The 16794-nt window shown below is 55.5% G+C and overlaps 6 protein-coding genes across 6 annotated transcripts; 2 read left to right on the forward strand and 4 right to left on the reverse strand.

The window, feature by feature from the left end:
- Positions 1-128: 128 nt before the first annotated feature.
- Positions 129-5515, reverse strand: PUNSTDRAFT_48524 (cytoplasmic protein). Its single transcript, XM_007378430.1, has 16 exons — positions 5102-5515; positions 4265-5044; positions 3989-4213; positions 3273-3932; positions 2831-3215; positions 2576-2781; positions 1808-2521; positions 1579-1749; positions 1382-1519; positions 1231-1324; positions 1082-1174; positions 962-1030; positions 811-909; positions 661-752; positions 351-602; positions 129-295 (listed from the first exon to the last, which is right to left on the reverse strand). Exons 1-7 carry the CDS (start codon positions 5426-5428, stop codon positions 2117-2119), a joined length of 2988 nt encoding a protein of 995 aa, XP_007378492.1. The 5' UTR covers positions 5429-5515; the 3' UTR covers positions 129-295; positions 351-602; positions 661-752; positions 811-909; positions 962-1030; positions 1082-1174; positions 1231-1324; positions 1382-1519; positions 1579-1749; positions 1808-2116.
- Positions 5516-5819: 304 nt separating this feature from the next.
- On the reverse strand, positions 5820-7692 carry PUNSTDRAFT_79212 (uncharacterized protein). Its single transcript, XM_007378431.1, has 8 exons — positions 7683-7692; positions 7559-7625; positions 7089-7501; positions 6689-7038; positions 6481-6631; positions 6243-6422; positions 6114-6174; positions 5820-6056 (listed from the first exon to the last, which is right to left on the reverse strand). Exons 2-8 carry the CDS (start codon positions 7619-7621, stop codon positions 5874-5876), a joined length of 1401 nt encoding a protein of 466 aa, XP_007378493.1. The 5' UTR covers positions 7622-7625; positions 7683-7692; the 3' UTR covers positions 5820-5873.
- Positions 7693-7909: 217 nt separating this feature from the next.
- Positions 7910-8896, reverse strand: PUNSTDRAFT_117313 (uncharacterized protein; the record flags this gene model as incomplete). The annotated part of the gene is made up of 2 exons (XM_007378432.1): positions 8194-8896; positions 7910-8093 (listed from the first exon to the last, which is right to left on the reverse strand). Exons 1-2 carry the CDS (start codon positions 8832-8834, stop codon positions 7910-7912), a joined length of 825 nt encoding a protein of 274 aa, XP_007378494.1. The 5' UTR covers positions 8835-8896.
- A 216-nt stretch (positions 8897-9112) lies between these two features.
- PUNSTDRAFT_56950 (transcription factor) lies at positions 9113-11644 on the forward strand (the record flags this gene model as incomplete). The annotated part of the gene is made up of 9 exons (XM_007378433.1): positions 9113-9217; positions 9306-9689; positions 9742-9836; positions 9888-9938; positions 10000-10086; positions 10218-10342; positions 10444-10608; positions 10663-10904; positions 10958-11644. The coding sequence occupies 9 exons, from the start codon at positions 9113-9115 to the stop codon at positions 11642-11644; spliced, it is 1941 nt and encodes a 646-aa protein (XP_007378495.1).
- Positions 11645-12750: 1106 nt separating this feature from the next.
- Positions 12751-14538, forward strand: PUNSTDRAFT_56308 (Bromodomain-containing protein; the record flags this gene model as incomplete). Its single annotated transcript, XM_007378434.1, has 3 exons — positions 12751-13441; positions 13497-14167; positions 14227-14538. The coding sequence occupies 3 exons, from the start codon at positions 12751-12753 to the stop codon at positions 14536-14538; spliced, it is 1674 nt and encodes a 557-aa protein (XP_007378496.1).
- A 509-nt stretch (positions 14539-15047) lies between these two features.
- Positions 15048-16772, reverse strand: PUNSTDRAFT_41116 (uncharacterized protein; the record flags this gene model as incomplete). Its single annotated transcript, XM_007378435.1, has 4 exons — positions 15048-16061; positions 16121-16281; positions 16341-16650; positions 16728-16772. 4 exons carry the CDS (start codon positions 16770-16772, stop codon positions 15048-15050), a joined length of 1530 nt encoding a protein of 509 aa, XP_007378497.1.
- Between the last annotated feature and the right edge of the window lie 22 nt (positions 16773-16794).

Raw genomic sequence — 16794 nt, forward strand, 5'->3', positions numbered from 1 at the left:
GTAGAATGATAGGACAGGGACGATAGCGATCGTCCAGCGAATTTCAGGCCGCGTACAAGCATGATGACAACCTGTGGCAGAGTGACGCGCTCGCTGGACGAACGCATGCGGGCTGCCTACCACTCGATCTTGCAGGTCTCTAGCCATGCCCTCAGATCAGTCCACTTGGCTCATATCTGCACCAAACGACGGAGATGCGGAGGGTCTAGTTCCCGAGGTTGCTAGTAAACTAGCCCAAGTATCGCGGTCCTATTCGAAGGGAAATGTAGCGCAGCTTACCATCCCAACATTCAAAGTCGGTTCCATCCGTATCGTGATCAACAGTGGATTCATGCCTGACACGTACTCAGACCGGGACATTGGACGGCTTGATATCTCTTTCCGAGGATCTCCCTAAGCAAGATAGCTATTTCACGGCTACTGTCGCGAAGATCGTGGATACGCTCCGCAATCTCCTGAACAACGACAACTCGAAGCTGCAGCACCACATTCTCGTCAATGAGAGGACAGTGGACGAATATCTTCTCAGAGACTGGCGATGGAATGAGGGTCGATACGGCGTGCAGAAGAGTCTGCGAGAGATGACAGATATATTGAACAAGGCGAGTCTAACCAAGGACGTGCCTACAATTGCTATCCCATGCTGATGCAACGATGCAGGAGATCAGCTCCATCGACAATGTCATGAAGACCAAGCTGAACAACTACAACATCGCGAAGGGTTCACTCGTCCAAATGCAGCGCAAGAGGACGTAAGTACGTTCCCTCTCGCGAACCACCCGAAGGCCGGGCTTATATCTATGATCCAAGTGGGAATCTGTCCGTGAGGTCTCTGGCGGATGTGGTCCAGAAGGACCAGTTCATACAGGACTCGGAGTACTTGGAAACTCTTTTGGTCGCTGTTCCGAAGTGAGTACTCAACTCGCACTCGATACGATTCCCGCTCACGAGGGCGCAATAGGAGCTCTGTGAAAGATTGGAATGCGAAATACGAGCGATTGTCCAGCATGGTGGTACCACGGTCTTCAAGGTCAGGATCCGACTTGTGGTGCCGTGAGATCCTGCTGACGCGTCGTTGCAGCGTGGTTGCATCCGACGATGAATACTCCCTGTGCAGCGTCGTAATATTCAGGCGCGTGCACGACGAATTTGTACAAAAATGCCGGGAGAATAAGTATGTTAAAACTTTACGCGTCCCGCAGGGTACTGACGTGCTCCACCCTCTGCTAGGTTCATTGTTCGAGACTTCGTATACACCGACGATGTTCTCTCGAAGCAGGAAGAAGAGCTGCAAATTGCGGAGGCGACGGAGAAGGAGCTATGGGTCAGTGCCCGGTTATTCACCTCATCAATTGGACTAGCTTACGATGGTTCCCTGCAGACCGAATTGCTCCAGCTCTCCAGGACAAATTTCTCGGAAGCTTTCCAGCTTCTTGTTCATTTGAAGGTCATTCGACTGTACGTCGAGAGCGTCCTTCGATATGGCCTGCCTGCGAACTATACTGGAGTTGTCGTGAAGGTGCGCCGATGCATCTCTCGTTGAGTTTTGCTCATTTGACCGAACCATCTTATCGCCAGCCCGAATCCAAAACGACCAGCAAAGCGTTGAAGGCCCTAATTGATCACTTCAAATACTTGGGACCCCGGTCCAACGGCTTGAAGACGAAGTCCAGCACGGGTACTGATGAATTGGCCGGCGAATACGCGCACCTGCTGGAGCAGGAGTACTTCGACTTCGTGATGTTTGAGGTGCGTCCACATTGATACTTCTACTAATAGAGCGCGCAATGACGACCATCGTCTTAAGGTCCCCTGGGTGGAGTACTGAGAGTGAGGTGAAGGGTATTCCGTGCACTCGGACAGTAAATAATCCAAAGGATCCCTCGCATTACAAGTTGAACGGTGATATAATATATAGCCACGATTTTGGACTATTGACAAACATGATCAATAATGAACTAGGATGAAGCGTCTACTATTGTCCTCGTCCATACAGCCGTTGAATCGCTACTGATGAGTGTACGCAGTACCATGGTTTGAGACATTTGAGACATTTGATAATCGTCCGTCAAGGCGATATGGCTTGAAAATTCGTTTTTGGCAGCAATGGAACACCTTAAAGACCAAGGTTAGAGATAACCCTCGAAACCTCCTCGACAGCCTCGTCGTCGAGAACACGTCCACCCCGCCGTATGGATTGCTGCGCGCCGGAGTTCAGCGACGACCGTTGGGACATGGGCTGCCCGTAGACGCTAGGGAAAGACGGCGCGGTCATTGACGTCGGGCTGCCGTTGTCGTCGCCGTTCGAGGTAGTGGGCGAGTCAGGGGGCTGTATGCTAGACGACTCGGTGATACGCGACAGAGACATAGTCGTGGTCAAGTCTAAGGATTGTGCACGGTTCTGAATCGTGCGGGGCTTGCCAAACTTGTCGCTCTTGATCTTTGACTCCAGCAAGGAATCCGACCCACGTTTCAATGCGTCTTCACTATGGCTATGACGCTGACGATGGTAACCCGTTCCCTGAAGAGCGCAGTCAATGTCGTGTTTTATCGAAAAACTGAACAAGACACGTACAATAGGAGGTAGCGGAGTCCAGAAGTCCTCGCTTTCCTGGGTTCCGGGGAATGACGATCGAGGCGAGTCCATCTCGTCGTGCTGCTCCAGATTGTACACATACGAAGGCGTGCCATTGAATAGCGCTTTCACATCTGGAGATGAAGCTGCCAATCGCAACCTCCTATCCACCAAGGATTCCGAGGGTCGCCCGAGATCCGCAGATTCTGGCCGAAAAGTCAGTACAGTCAACCAGCGTATATCCATAAGACATACCGCGAGTGCGCGTAGTTGCTAGCAACTTGCTGTCGAAGTGAGGGAAGGCCTCCGCGAATGAATCGCCGCGCTTGTGCGTGTGCGCTGTCGGAGACGGATAGACGTGGACATTGTGGTCCAAGAGGAATTGTTCCAGTAGCTCCCTTGCTGACATGAGAAAATCGGTATTGCTCCGCTGGCAACGGAACTTGAAGGAGCATTCCGCAGGAGATTCGGCGCCATCACGACCCATTCCGCCGCTGAGCGATTTGATATTGGGCGACACAACGAGCTGAAACTCTTGCTTGATGCGCTCAACGAACTGCGCAAACTCAGGAGAGGCGCAGAGTCTCGGAAGATCAGCGTGCGGGGGAACCGCCATATCGGCCTCGAAGGGGACATGATCCTGCGAAAGCGGTTAGATGGAGATGAGGAGGTCCTATCTGCCCAGTATGGAACCCACCAGGAGCATAGCAGATGCCATCTGTACTTGGCTTTCGGGACCAAAGATAGTGACCACGTCGGAAGCCGTCTCTTTATCTGGGAATCGAACACGAGAATTGGTCTTTTGTTCGATATCGTGTATGAAGATGCTCTTCTCGCCCAAGAGGATACGATGATACCGCCGCGGGATAGAAACCGTCTCGATTATGAAATCCTTGTCCTTCGGGTTCACGAGCTCCATCACGGACTGCTTAAGATGCTCTAGATTCGCAGCGTTCTTCGCGGGCGTTCTTGCGACCACGTTGTCTTCGTTATCGTTGTAGCCACCGAGAGCAGCGAACTCCTCGGCGTTCGAGAACTTGACGTACACGCCATACTTCTTCATGATACGCTGAATGCTCCTACCACCGACACCAATGATGCGTTTGTGGTACGACTCCGGTACATGGAAGGAAATCTCAGCGGGAAGCTCCTCCTGAAGCATGTTAAGCCCAGCGAGGACGTTTCCATCATTGCCGGCAATGTCGATTAGGAAGTTGTGATCGTTGAAGGTTTCGAATTTGATTTTCACGCCGGTGTTCTGCATGATCTTGTTGATTTTTCCGTTCTTCTTTCCGCTAATGAATTCACGATGTTCGTTCGCGAGTTCAATCTGAACGCGGATCTCGTGGTGGAAGGGCTGCTCGAGTATTGAGCATCGGCTCTGGAATAATAGTGGGTGGTTGGGCATCTCACCTTCACGACGTCAAGGTCAAGGATCATGGAGATAGCAGCACGAATCTCGTGCTCCATACCGTGCATCTCGAAGCACATGTTTTTGAATACAACCTCGGCGCCGGTGACAGAAGAAATGGATGGAAGCAGTGCAGCAACTTGTGCGGCTGTCAGAGTCGGCGGTGGCATGAGGGGGTTGAATTGTACAGGCAGAAGCCAGAAGGATGCGGTGTAGTATAGGCATGCCTGCACGTCGGTGATGAGTATCAAGGCAGAGCAGAGGCAAGGGACACGCACCAGCTGCATAACAGAACGGATGGTTCTGGAGATATTAACACGATGGTCGCCGAATACAGTGATTAAACTGGTCGAACTACCGATAGGTGGGAACTGAATGAAAGTCGCGTTATCGCTCATGATCGTCCGGAGATCGTCTGCGCGATCTGTGACCATCCAGTCCAGCTTGCGAGGGAGGATCGCGGTGTCTCGCGAGATGACCGCCGTACCCTTGCTGGTTGCGACTTGAAACAGCATGTCCCGGGCACGTTGTACGCCGAAGAACTCTCCGGTAATCCATATGGTGTTTGGGCTGAGGCGAAGGGGCACACCCGGCTGCGTTGACGAAGGGACTTCGGGGCCGATCAGGCCTTGGAGCGGAGATGGATAATAGATGTTCGTGCCCGTTTCCTCCTGGATGGTCTGGAGCATGTTCCGCTTTCGGCCAGCGATGATAGCGTGCAGTTTTCGGTCGATCTCAATCGACTCTCCATGCAAGCCACCAAATTCGTCGAGCATGACCAGGAGGCGAACCCTGGCCATGTCGATGGAGTCCCCTTGACCCGTGATGACGAGCTCACAAACGCGTTCCGTTTCGAGACCAGACCAGCCGGCACTGTTGCTGATCCCATCCGGTGGAGTGCGCGTTGAAAGAGAAAAGGGGCTATTGACAACGGCGATGTGTGCGCCAGTCTGGCTAGCGATGTCGTCCAGGCGCGTGCGAACTTCCGTCTTGATAGTAGGCTTTGTGGTCGGCGAATCGAGAATTTCGGAACGAGGGACTTTGATGGCGGCACGGCTCTGAAGGGGACGAGTTTGGGTGGCGGCACTCAAATGACCGCCTGCAGATACACTTACTGGGATAGGACAGTCCTTCAAGATCATACCTCGACCAGCCATAACCTGGTTATATGCCCCAGTCACAAGAAAATTCCATCCCTTGCCACCGTCGGCGATGGCGACCGAAACATGGCATCCACGTAAAGTCATGACCACCATCGCGAGATTCTGGACCGCCTCTGCATCTGAAGCAGAGGGCGCCAGATGAATGTCCGAAGCGAACCCGTTGCTCGGAACCTTCGTCAGAGGATCTACCGGACTCGCGGCGAAGTCGAGCGAATGCTCTTTCCTGGGGACGCCATGAGGATGCCTGGGGAGAGTGAAAGACGTGGTGTACACATCCATCCCAGCTCCCAGGTTTTCAAGAAATTTTTGGTTTGCTGACGAGCGCTAGAGCGACCTCCGGGAAGTGTCGCGGTGTCGTTGTAATACTAGTTGTGCAAATAGTGTGACAGCGTTAAATGCGAACAGGGACTGCGTTGAGTGAAGGGTATGATGGTTGCGGGGGGTATTGAAGATATGGTATCAGGCCCGTCCAGAGTTCAAGGTGCCGATATACTTGACCGGAGACGGAGCCGCAAGGGAAGAGAAGGGAGAGTCTGAGCAAGGAACGCGGGACGAAGCTGGATCAGCCTTGCATCACGACCCTCTAACACCCTTACTGTATAACAGCAACGTCAGCGACTACTCCGTTCCCCAAGTTCTAGGCCTCGGCCCGCCGCTCAGATGTGACACCGCTCAGCATTGGGAGCATGCCGTAATTTACAAAATGTCGAGGCACGGATCAGTATCATAATTCGTCTACAATCTCGAAAAGATCTACCGGCTCCCACTCGTTCTCCTCCGAGTTGAAGTCAAATAACTTCGAGAAGCACCGTCTGCCCGGCGTCGAGAAATGCACGTAGGGGTTAGAGGCCAAAAGCTTCTCGCCGCACCTGTAACAAAAATGCGTCTTACATTTGCCGCAAGTCATCTGGAGGAATAGAAGTAAACATGGGCGTGAGAGGAAACACACACAAGTGGTACTCACATGGTTGCAACCGTGACTCTTCTCGACATGGACTCGACATGTCGGGCATGCCATAGTGGACCTTTGAGTGAAGAGTATATCAGTTAGTGTATCTGTGGGGTATGCCAAGTAGCAGGGAAAACAACTCACGCTTCGAGCCATGCCCTATTGGCCTGATCTTCCTTGAACCTTGCAACAAGCTTGAGCACATTGGCCCTTCCATATCGCTGTTCGATCTCCAATCGCTTGCGAGAACCCTCGGATGCATTCATGTAATCCGACAAAAAGCTGTCAGTTACCGAGAGCGCGCATTCGGAAATCGGGCCATGCCTGGGCGCGAGTCGTTAGTCAATTCAAGGCTCATCGTTGGTCGACGATAATCTCTCACCAGGTTCTTCGACAATATGCGCAGAAAGAGTAGTTGCACGTCTGACATGTGCGTAATCGCTCCCAGCCCGTCCCATCCATTGCATCTGCGCCCTTGGGACCTGGAACGGGCGTCTGGCATACCGCCACCGGACAATGTATGATAGTCGGATCTAGATGCATGGCCGATGAGAATTGTGTCATACCTATGGGAGAAACAGGAAACTAACCCTTTTCCAGTTCCTGCTTCTGTCTCAGCCATTTCCACCGCGTCACCTCCTTGTCCATCAACACCCTCCTCACTTCCTCCTCATTCGCCGCTCTCGCCGCCTTCACGCATGCCGGATCCGGGCACGTTACTCTGCTGACATCTCCCTCCTCTACGCAGAGCCTCCAGAAGTCTTCCAGACACGATCGGCAGAATATATGTCCGCACGACAGCACGATGCATTTTGAGCCCTTTACGGACGTTAGACAGACTTGGCACTCGTAGGCGTTTTGCGAGAACCGAGTGGCTTGGAGAACGGAGTCATGATGTAGCAGCAGCGGCGCGAGCAACTGAGGGGCTGGGGTCGATAGACTGGCGATCAGATGAATAATTGCAGACCGCGATCATGTGTGTGCGCTCACCGTATGACACCACTCTCGTCTATCAAGTCGAGCGATCGCAGAAAGTCAGAGCTACGTATCCATTCTACCCATTCGTACAGTACGCCTTCCGGTGCGTTCCATTTCTGCAGCAACTTCTCTTGGAGAAGATGTATGCGGGGTAGCCAGCTCGAAGTGGCACGGATCCACAGAATCCGCGGCGGGGCATAGACAGGGTAATCTGGAGGGAGGACCAAACTCAGGAGCACCGGAGGGAGAGTCTTGAGAGATATTGATTGTTTATGTACGTCTGGTGTCGCGGAATCCTCCGAGATTAGCGGGATGGTGCCGTCGTTGACAATTTCAGCTGGCATGGAGCAGCCAAGATCGACGGGTATGTCGAGCTTCACAATCTCATTCGTCGGATCTCTAGACACGAAGTCCGGGTATATCGACTGTCCAATGACCGTTCATCAGTTTGGTGCTCGGTGATGCGCAGGTAGACGGCGTACCTCAAGCACCTCCCATTCTTCTCGCTGCAAATTCCGACAATTCTCGAAGTCCTCTTCAAACATTCTCCTTATGGATTGCCTTGAGTCAACTCGGTCGGTGGCGCAGGCAAATACAGGGACGAACAGGAGTAAGCTGACTCATGGCGAGCGAACTTGGATGGGAGGAAAGATGGTCAACACAGCCACTCGGTCCGGCGGAGCGTGCATATTTCGATTTGCAGTCACAGCTCAAATTAAGTTGAGTCGATTTGGCACAAATACCCCATAAAATACAGATAAAGGAGAGAGGAAAAGGTCTACTATGATATGGCGGGAGGAGTTGTATCCAGGATAGGTGTCAATGCTGAGGTATTACAATGCATCGTCGTGCAGAGCAGAGATCATTGGATGGACGTCGGAATCACGGCGAATCGATATAGTAACCCAACGCAGAACGGGGATGTGCTGCTTGAATGTGTGAGATGGACAGAAGCAAGGGTGCCGATGCTTGTAGCAGCCGGAGATATCAGGGTTGGGAGGTCCTGTCGTCGTGCGTCTGGACTTCGCGCCGGCGACTCAACACCAGCGATCGAAGCAATCTGTCACGGAATCGGAACGTCAATTGTATGCGCCAACAATACGGAGATAGCACATACTTGTTCGTGTTCTCATACCGCTCCCTCACGCGTTGGCTCTCGGCTTCATCTGCCTCTAACGGGCTCGTCTTCCTCTGTGGCGACAAGCCGCTTCTCGACCTCTCCGAATCCCACGAGCGCTCTTCGAATAGAGCATGTGCATTTTCATGCGAATGAGAAGGTCCACCGTGGTTTGACGCGGCGGATGCGGATGGCGGAGTCGCAGCCCTATGCAGTGGCGAATCTTCGATTTGCCCTAACCCTCGTGACTTAATATGTTGTTGCTGCTGTATGTGCAAGCTGTGCAAGCTATGCAACAGCCCGTTGGTTCTCCGGTACTGCCAGGCGTTTTCCATAAGGTGTTGCTGCGGAGATGTATCTAATGGCGTGCCCTTCGCCGTCTGCAACTGTCTCGATGGTCCCGCACGGGGGTGGCTTTGAACATCGGTATCGGCGTCAAAGCTGTCTTCGTCTTCGGGACGATGGTGCGTCCATCCTCGGAGTTGCCCGTCTAGAGTTGGTGCAAGTGTTCTGAGGCGCTTGGTATGACGATGGAGGGGATCCTCGATGGGCCCGAGTCCAAGGGGCCATGTAGACTCCGCAGGCGTCTCCGATAGTAAATGGGGTGGCGGAGACGAGGGCCGTTGGCGTTTCAGCATCATTAAAAGGTCTAAGTGGTGCGATGAAACGACTAATGTTGATGAGCCACTGGTGACCGTACGACGACGTCGTCGGTGTGGAGAACAACGGGCGTTGCGGCTTTGTGTGGCGGGAAACGCGTCCGTCTTACATGTGCGTCACGTGCCATCATCGCTGAGAAGCCACTGAGCCAGACTGAGCCGGCTTGAAAGCTGTAAGCTGCAGCCTGAGCTGAACGACCTATACGCCTCGCTTCACCAACAACTGTCCACAAGCTCACTCTACCGTAACTGTAGTCAAGATGGATGCAGAAATGATGGCGGCCATGGGCTTCAGTGGCTTCGGAAAAGCCCAGAAGAAGAGGGAATTGGACCCAAAGCGGTTTGACAAGACAAAACGGGCAGAGGTAGGCGTGCGGTCTCGCATACACCCTTAGCAAACCAACACAAAATAATGATTATAACCAGTCAACTGCCCCATCGCCAAAATCTCAGGACCACCTGTCTGTGCCGGCCACAACGGTTGCTTCGACTCGCAATAACGTCGAGGAGCCGACACACGACCCTGGGGAGGATAGTGACGACGACGTGGGGCCTCCGCCTCTTCCTTCAGGAGCGAATGCAGAGCCTGAATACGATCCTGACGAATTCGACGGCCCGGACGTCGGCGACGACAACTCTGACCTGCCTCAGTTCCCAACGACGCACGAGCTCGTGCTCAAAGATCACACCAAGGTCATCTCCGCACTGACACTAGATCCAAGCGGCGCAAGGGTGGTGAGCGGGAGCCACGACTACGATTGCAAGCTTTGGGACTTTGGTGGGATGGACCATAGGTGCAAACCGTTCAAGACTTGGGAACCTTCGGGGTCATACTATGTGAGTTCTTCTGATAGGTAGCCTGTTCCGACACTCATGAACACTCATTTAGATAAATGATATCAAGTACTCGAACGACGGCCACCAATTCCTGGTCGTATCCGCAACTCTCCAACCTAAACTCTACGACCGCGATGGAGAAGAACTGTGCGTACACTCTCTACCCATCCAGGGCGGGTATCTCGAACTGACTGGCAGGGCCACATTTATTAAGGGTGATCCATATATCCGGGATATGAAGAACACTGCGTGAGTGCTCAAACGCTGTTGAGCGCATACCCTGATTGACATGCTGTTCCGTCTGATGCAGAGGGCACGTCGCGGAGGTTACAAGCTGTGCGTGGCATCCAAAGGACTCGAACACGTTCATCACGAGCTCTGCGGATTCCACCATCCGGTACGCCCGTTCTATCCAAGTTTCGAGCGCCCACCCTGCGTTTTCCTTGATGGCTATAAACGTAGTCTTCGCGCAATTCCGGCAACACACTAGCAGTACAGCGCAGACCTAGCTGACCAACCATATCTTAGGATATGGGACGTTGAGAACAAGCGCAAGCAGAAGACGGTCATCGTCGTCAAGTCAAAGGAACGAGGCGCGAGGACGAAGGTTATGTCATGCGCGTACTCGCCGGAAGGGAACATGATCGCTGGAGGTCAGTCCTCTACCCAGACAGGTTCTGCGGCTTGGCCGCAGCGTTCTCTCGTACCCGTACGGGGCGGTGTGCTGACGTGGCACAATCTATTCCTGTTACAGCTTGCTTGGACGGTGCACTGCACTTGTGGAACACGAGTTCGAACTTCGTCAGGCCGAACCTGAGCATCGAGGGTGCGCACACGAAGAATACAGAGCCCGGATCAGTGGTGTTCTCCGTGGATGGCAGGACGATCCTAACAAGAGGCGGGGACGATACCGTCAAGTGTGCGTATTATGATGATCAAGACGGCAGATAACTGACTTCGTTTACGATTTCAGTATGGGATGTCCGAGCATTCAAAAAGCCACTCGCTGTTCGGGACAATCTGCCTAATCTATACCAGACTACAAACGCGATATTCAGCCCCGACGATAAGCATGTCCTTACGGGAGCCGGCGCCACCTCTAAGGGTGGGCAGGGCAAGCTCGTGTTCCTGACGAAGGATGGGCTGGAGCCCGTAAAGGAGCTCTTGGTGGGCACGACGCCCGTGCGTGTGGTATGGCACCCGAAGATCAATCAGGTCTGATAACGGCTTTGCTGCGCAAAATGCTCGTTCGCTGACGCATCACCCAGATCGTCACGGGCATGGCCAACGGACAGATATGCGTCCTCTACTCGCCCCAGACGTCGTTGAATGGCGCAAAACTGCCGATGAGCAAGGGCCCGGCGAAGAAGGCGACGATCGAGGACATGTCATACGCGCTCGCGGCGCCGAACATCATCACGCCGCACGCCCTGCCTATGTTCCGGGAGGGCGAGGGCATCGCGCGTGGCACGAAGCGCAAGCTGGAGAAGGCGAGGATGGACCCGCGGAAGAGCAGACGGCCGGAGCTGCCTGTCACGGGCCCGGGGCGGGGTGGACGCGTCGGCGCGAGCGCGACGCAACACGTCGTGCAGAACCTCGTACGGGATACGACGCGGGACGAAGACGTGCGTCATGCTCAACTTTCTCTGTTTGGCGGGCGGGAGAGGCGTGGCCTGGCCGCGCGTGGCTCCCGAGCGGGTCAATTTTCCAGATCAGACACATCAGCGCGCCTGTCTTGGGCGTCGTCATGGTGTCCCGCTCGCCGCGTCATTTTCGTTCATGGCGCGCTGTTGGATGAGCCCCTCGCTAATCTCTTTGTCCGTTTCTTTGTCTGCAGCCGCGCGAGGCCCTGCTCAAGTACGCGACAAGCGATCCGCAGTGGACGAAAGGTGCGTCCGCGTTTTGTCTCATTCGGCCGGAAGCGGCGTGGCCGTGGCCGCTGCCGGGGCGTGTGAACGTGATTGTTGACTGATAACGTGACGTGTTTTTTTTTCCTTCCCGCGGTTTCCCAGCTTGGAGCGCAACACAACCCAAGCCAGTGTTCGCCGAGGTCGAGCAGGAGAAAGAGGAGGAGGACAAGGCGTAGCGTACTGCTTATATACACCGTTTGTACGTTACATGTCTGCAGGCGGGATAGGGAACGAGGAGGAGAGAGGCAAACGAGAGCTGGTAACTTTCGCACGGGGGGTCGATCGATATAAAGACTGGACCAGTCATCCCGCGCCGAGCCACCCTCGCTGCCCCCGATTCTGCTCTCACTCTAAAGGTCACGTGAACAATGACCACCGTCGGCGCGCTCCCTGCGACGAACGGCCTCTCCGCCGACGGCTACACCGAATACACCGCAGAATCCCCCGCCACCCCCGTCAACAACGACGTCGACGTCAAGATCGACATTGACCAGTTCGCCGCCGAGAGCGACGCGCGCCATGAGCCCGTCCAGCCCGCAAAGGCCCCCAGTGTCACGAGCGCGTCGGTACAGCCGGAGGTGGGCACTCCGGTCCATCCTGGTGAACATGGCCCCGTCTATGCTTCAGTGGATGCATCGCTGACGCGTCTCAGACACCATCCCCATCCACCCGCCCACTGGTGCCACCCCGCCACCCCCGACAGGCCAGCTCTTGCCCGAGGTCGAGATGGCTGAACGAGCGGAACCCAAGACCGAGGAATCTGTTATGGACGATACAGAGCCAACCCCCGTGCCTCTCCCTCCGATGACCCCCGAGGTGCCCTCTACAGCCCCATCAGAGGGCAGCGCCATGGACGTGGAACCTGCAGTCAATGGGCATTCCTCACCCAAGCACGAGTCGCAACCAGACGCGTCGCCCAAACGTGACCCTGAAGTGGAAGCTGTTGCCTCGCAAACCAGCCTGCGTCGATCGGCGAGCGAGATGGACGACGATGAGCATCCGGCGAAGAGGGCGAGGATGACCTCGGACGCGGATCAGGAGATGAGGCAGACAGTGAGTTGAATTGTCGCGCTTGAGACGTGTTGCTGACCATCGCTTAGTCTACTCCACCAATAACCAATGGTCACACCGAACATCCCCCTGCGCTGCCTATGAACCCCATTCAGCACAGGTTTTGCCTCTCTGTGGTGCGCTCGCTCAAGAAGATGAAAGACTCAGTGCCGTTCGTGCGCCCTGTCGACCCCGTCGCCCTCAACATTCCGCACTACCCATCCATCATCAAGAATCCGATGGACCTGTCCACTGTCGAGCGCAAGCTTGGTTCTTCCAACCCCGCGAAACCTGACCCAAACCCGTCGAATCCCCGATACCGCAACGTCGACGAATTCATCGCCGACGTGCGGCTCATCTTCAGCAACGCTTTACTCTTCAACGGCCCGGACCACGCCGTGACCCTCATGGGCAAGCGTGTGCAGGACGTATTCGATAAGCAATTGAGGCAGATGCCCCCTGCCGACGAACCCAAGCTTATCGCGAAACCGAAGTCGCCGACCCCTCCGCCGCCTGCTGTAACGAAGAAGCCTGCGCGACGCTCCTCCACGACGCTCCCGGTCATCCGCCGCAATGAGGCTGAGACTGTTTCGACGCGTCCCAAGCGCGAGATCCACCCGCCTCCGCCCAAGGACCTTCCGTACGCGGAACCGCCCAAGAAGGCGATGCGCAAGGTCCGGCGAACGAAGGACCCGAGCACCATGGCACAGTTGCAATTCTGCAGCAAGCTTCTTGCCGATCTTCACAAGAAGCAACATTACGCTATCGCCAGTCCTTTTTATGATCCCGTCGGTGAGTTCGGTCCAGTCTCTCACAACCTGCCCAGTGGCTGAGCTGCTCATCGTAGACTGGGTTGCGCTCAACATCCCCGACTACCCTAAGATTGTGAAGAAGCCTATGGATATGTCTACTATGCGGAAGAAGCTTGACAACCATGAATACCCCAACGCGCAGAAGTTCTACGACGACTTCAAGCTCATGATCAGGAATTGTTTTTCCTTCAACCCCGCCGGCACCCCCGTTAACCAGGCCGGCATTGACCTCCAGCGCTTGTTTGACGACAAGTGGAAGAGCCTTCCACGTCGACAGGAGACGCAGGACGAGAGCGAGCTGGAGGATGAGGAGGAAGACGAGACCGACGATGAGCGTGCACGCCAGATCGCCGCGATGGAGTCCCAGATTGAGGCGATGCGGAACAATCTCGCAGCCATCAAGAATGGGGCAGTCGCGGGCCCGAAGCCCAAGGAGAAGAAGAAGAAAGAGAAGCGGGAGAAGTACGCTCCCGCGGCTCCTGTCGCTTCGACCAGCAAGGCCTCGAAGCCGAAGGCGTCCGCTCCCGCTGGGGGCAAGAAGAAGTCAGGCGGTGGAGGCTCGAAGAAGACGGCTGCGATTGCGGATGACGACGTGCTGTCGTTCGAGCAGAAGAAGGAGCTGAGCGAGGCGATTGGCGCGCTGGACGGCACGAAGCTCGAGCGGGTTATTCAGATCATACACGAGGGCGTACCCGAGATTCGCGATGTACGTCTTATCTACTTTCCGCATCCTCGCGCGTCTTGCTTAGTTTGTGATTGCAATAGAGCACCGAAGAGATCGAGCTCGAGATCGACACGCTACCTGCGGCAGTGCTCACCAAGCTCTACAACTTCGTCATCCGGCCCTTGAAGGCCGGTCCGAAGCGATCGCGTGTGCCCAAGGGTGGAGGAACCGGCGGGCTCAAGCGCAAGAGCATGGACGAGGATGTCGAGGCGGAGAAGATCCGTCAGCTCGAGGAGCGCATGCGGCTATTCGAGCAGGGCGCAGAAGCTCCTATGCCGGCACTCCCGGGCATCGGGCACGACAGCGACGCCAGCTCCGACTCGAGCTCGGACGAAAGCAGCGACTCGGAGTAGGCGGAGAGTCCCGCTCGGGAGGGATGCTCCTGGTCTTTGCGTAGGCAGGCCCACGGATCTTCTCCTTCCCGTCGCCATTCCGTTCGCATGCGTTTTTTCTCGTTGGGGTTGTTGCGTTTGTTCGAAGTTCTTATTCTATTCCAGTTCTCCGTGCTTTTTCTCGTCCCAAGTCTCGAGCCCTCGGTCCCTCTCTTGACCACACTGTAGCTTCCGATACTATTCCTGCATCGCACCCTCCTCCTCGCGTGTCGAGAGGGTCGCTCGAGGGTCGACTTCCAGACGAACATTCCTCAAATCCCAAAATTAAAGAATTGTATTGATGTAGTTAGTTGCCACCAGCCCTCCTACTCTTACCACAAAGCCGTTGTAAATAATTCGAGAATGAGTAGAAACTCGAGTTCATGTATACATTGCATGTACACAGCAGATCAGGCAAAGTCAAACCGAGATGCACAAGGAGACTACCCGAGGTACAATAACCGGGGAAACGCGGGCCAGTCCACTGATCCTCATTTTCGACCTGATTTGAACTTCTGCCATCCTTGACGTTGGTTCTCCTCGACGACACCCTTGGGCTTCTTGGGCTTCTTCGCCTTTTCCTCGCCCAACACACCCATCACTGGCGCCACAGCGGGTGTGGCAATCGGTGCGGGCACAACAGGCTGGGCCGGTGCTGGAGGTGGCGCAGGAGCTGAAGGGGTGGAGGCTGCAAGAGGGGGCCTGGGTCCCGGTCCCTCTCCAAACTTGGGCCAAGCGGGAGGTGCAGATGGCGGTGGGCCACTGGGTGCCGTCGTTGCCTCGGACGTCGCGCCAGAGACCTGGGGCCATGTGGCAGCTCGAGAATCTGCGCTGAGGGCTGACGTGGGCGCAGGGGGCGCCGCGCTCAACGGAGGTGGCGCTGGCGACGCAGCGGAGTCGGGAAGACTGGAGTAGCCACCGCTTTGGAAGCCGCCATTGGTCGTGCCTCGGCTCCAGCCAGCTTGAGGTGCGGATGGGATCCCTGGTGCTGGAGGTGCCTCTGTCGGCGGAGGTGGAGGCGCGGGAGCGGCGACCGCAGCCCATCCTTGCGACGTGGACGGCTGTGCCGGGCCCGCTGGGCCTGAAGAGGTTACTGTAGAGGAGACCTTGGCCCATCCCGTAGTTCTCGAGGCAACGGGAGGCGCAGACGATGATACCGCGGCCCATCCGCTCTTCGTGCCCTCTGCATCTCCCTTGGGCGCAGCCCCTCCCCCCAGCGGCTTGGGCGGCGCCGCGATCTTGATGCCCGCAGCCTTCGCCAGCCTCTTCATCTCCTTCTCCTCCCTCTTACGTTCCTTCGCCTTCCTCTCCTCAATGTCTCCCTTTGCACCTTTTAGGCTCGCCTTCATGTCCTTCTCGCGAACCTTGTGGTGGTGTGCGTACGAGTTCGTGTGTTCGTCGTACTGAGCAACATTCTTGAACTGTTTATCGCACAGCGAACAGTAGAAGGCGGCCAGTGCGTTGGTGACCTCGTTACGAATGGCGCTCGCGCGCGCGACTGCGTCCTACAATACCAGTGGTCAAGTGTGAACAATACGCAGGCGTTCGATAGAGGGAGGGTTACCTCTCGCGCTTTGCGCTGCTCTAGCGTCTCATTCTGTTGACGTTCGGCATCGAGGGCGCGGCGTTGAGCAACCGTCTCTTCGATCCGCCGCAGATCCTGACTCAACTTGCCGACCCCGCTAGTATCCGCTTTCATAGCGAAAGGAACAGGATCCGTCCGACCTGTGGACGGGTCGCTTAACTTTTTCATACTAATAGTACGGCATATTGTATTTACATACCGTCGCCAGATAGACCCAGGGGCTGTCCTTCGGACCACCCCATCTTCGCAAGCATCGCAAACCCCTTGTTCGACGCATTGATTCTTGTCTCGACAGTGATGACCTCTCGCGCTACTCCAGGCACGTATTCGTCGTACTTGTCGATGTCCATGTCGTCGGCCCTCTTAGGCTCCCTTCCCGGGCTAGGCGACCTCGACGCGATCAAGATGTCATCGTCGTCGTCGTCAAAGTTGGCTTGGTCGCGCTCAAACGGGTTCTGGTCGTCCGCCGATTCACCGGCCTCTTCGGCGATTATTTCCTCGAAAGTGCGCTAGATAGGAAAGGCAGAGGGGAATAGAGGCAGTAATGACTTCCACTCCTGGTGAGGAAGGCATGGCGCTAGAGTACCTTCATCGGGATTGCGTTCCATCGAGCGATCGACTCCGCCGACATCGTGTCGTCGATAAAAATGATG

The sequence above is a fragment of the Punctularia strigosozonata genome (genome assembly GCF_000264995.1).
Source record: "Punctularia strigosozonata HHB-11173 SS5 unplaced genomic scaffold PUNSTscaffold_1, whole genome shotgun sequence".
Taxonomy (NCBI): Eukaryota; Fungi; Basidiomycota; class Agaricomycetes; order Corticiales; family Punctulariaceae; genus Punctularia; species Punctularia strigosozonata.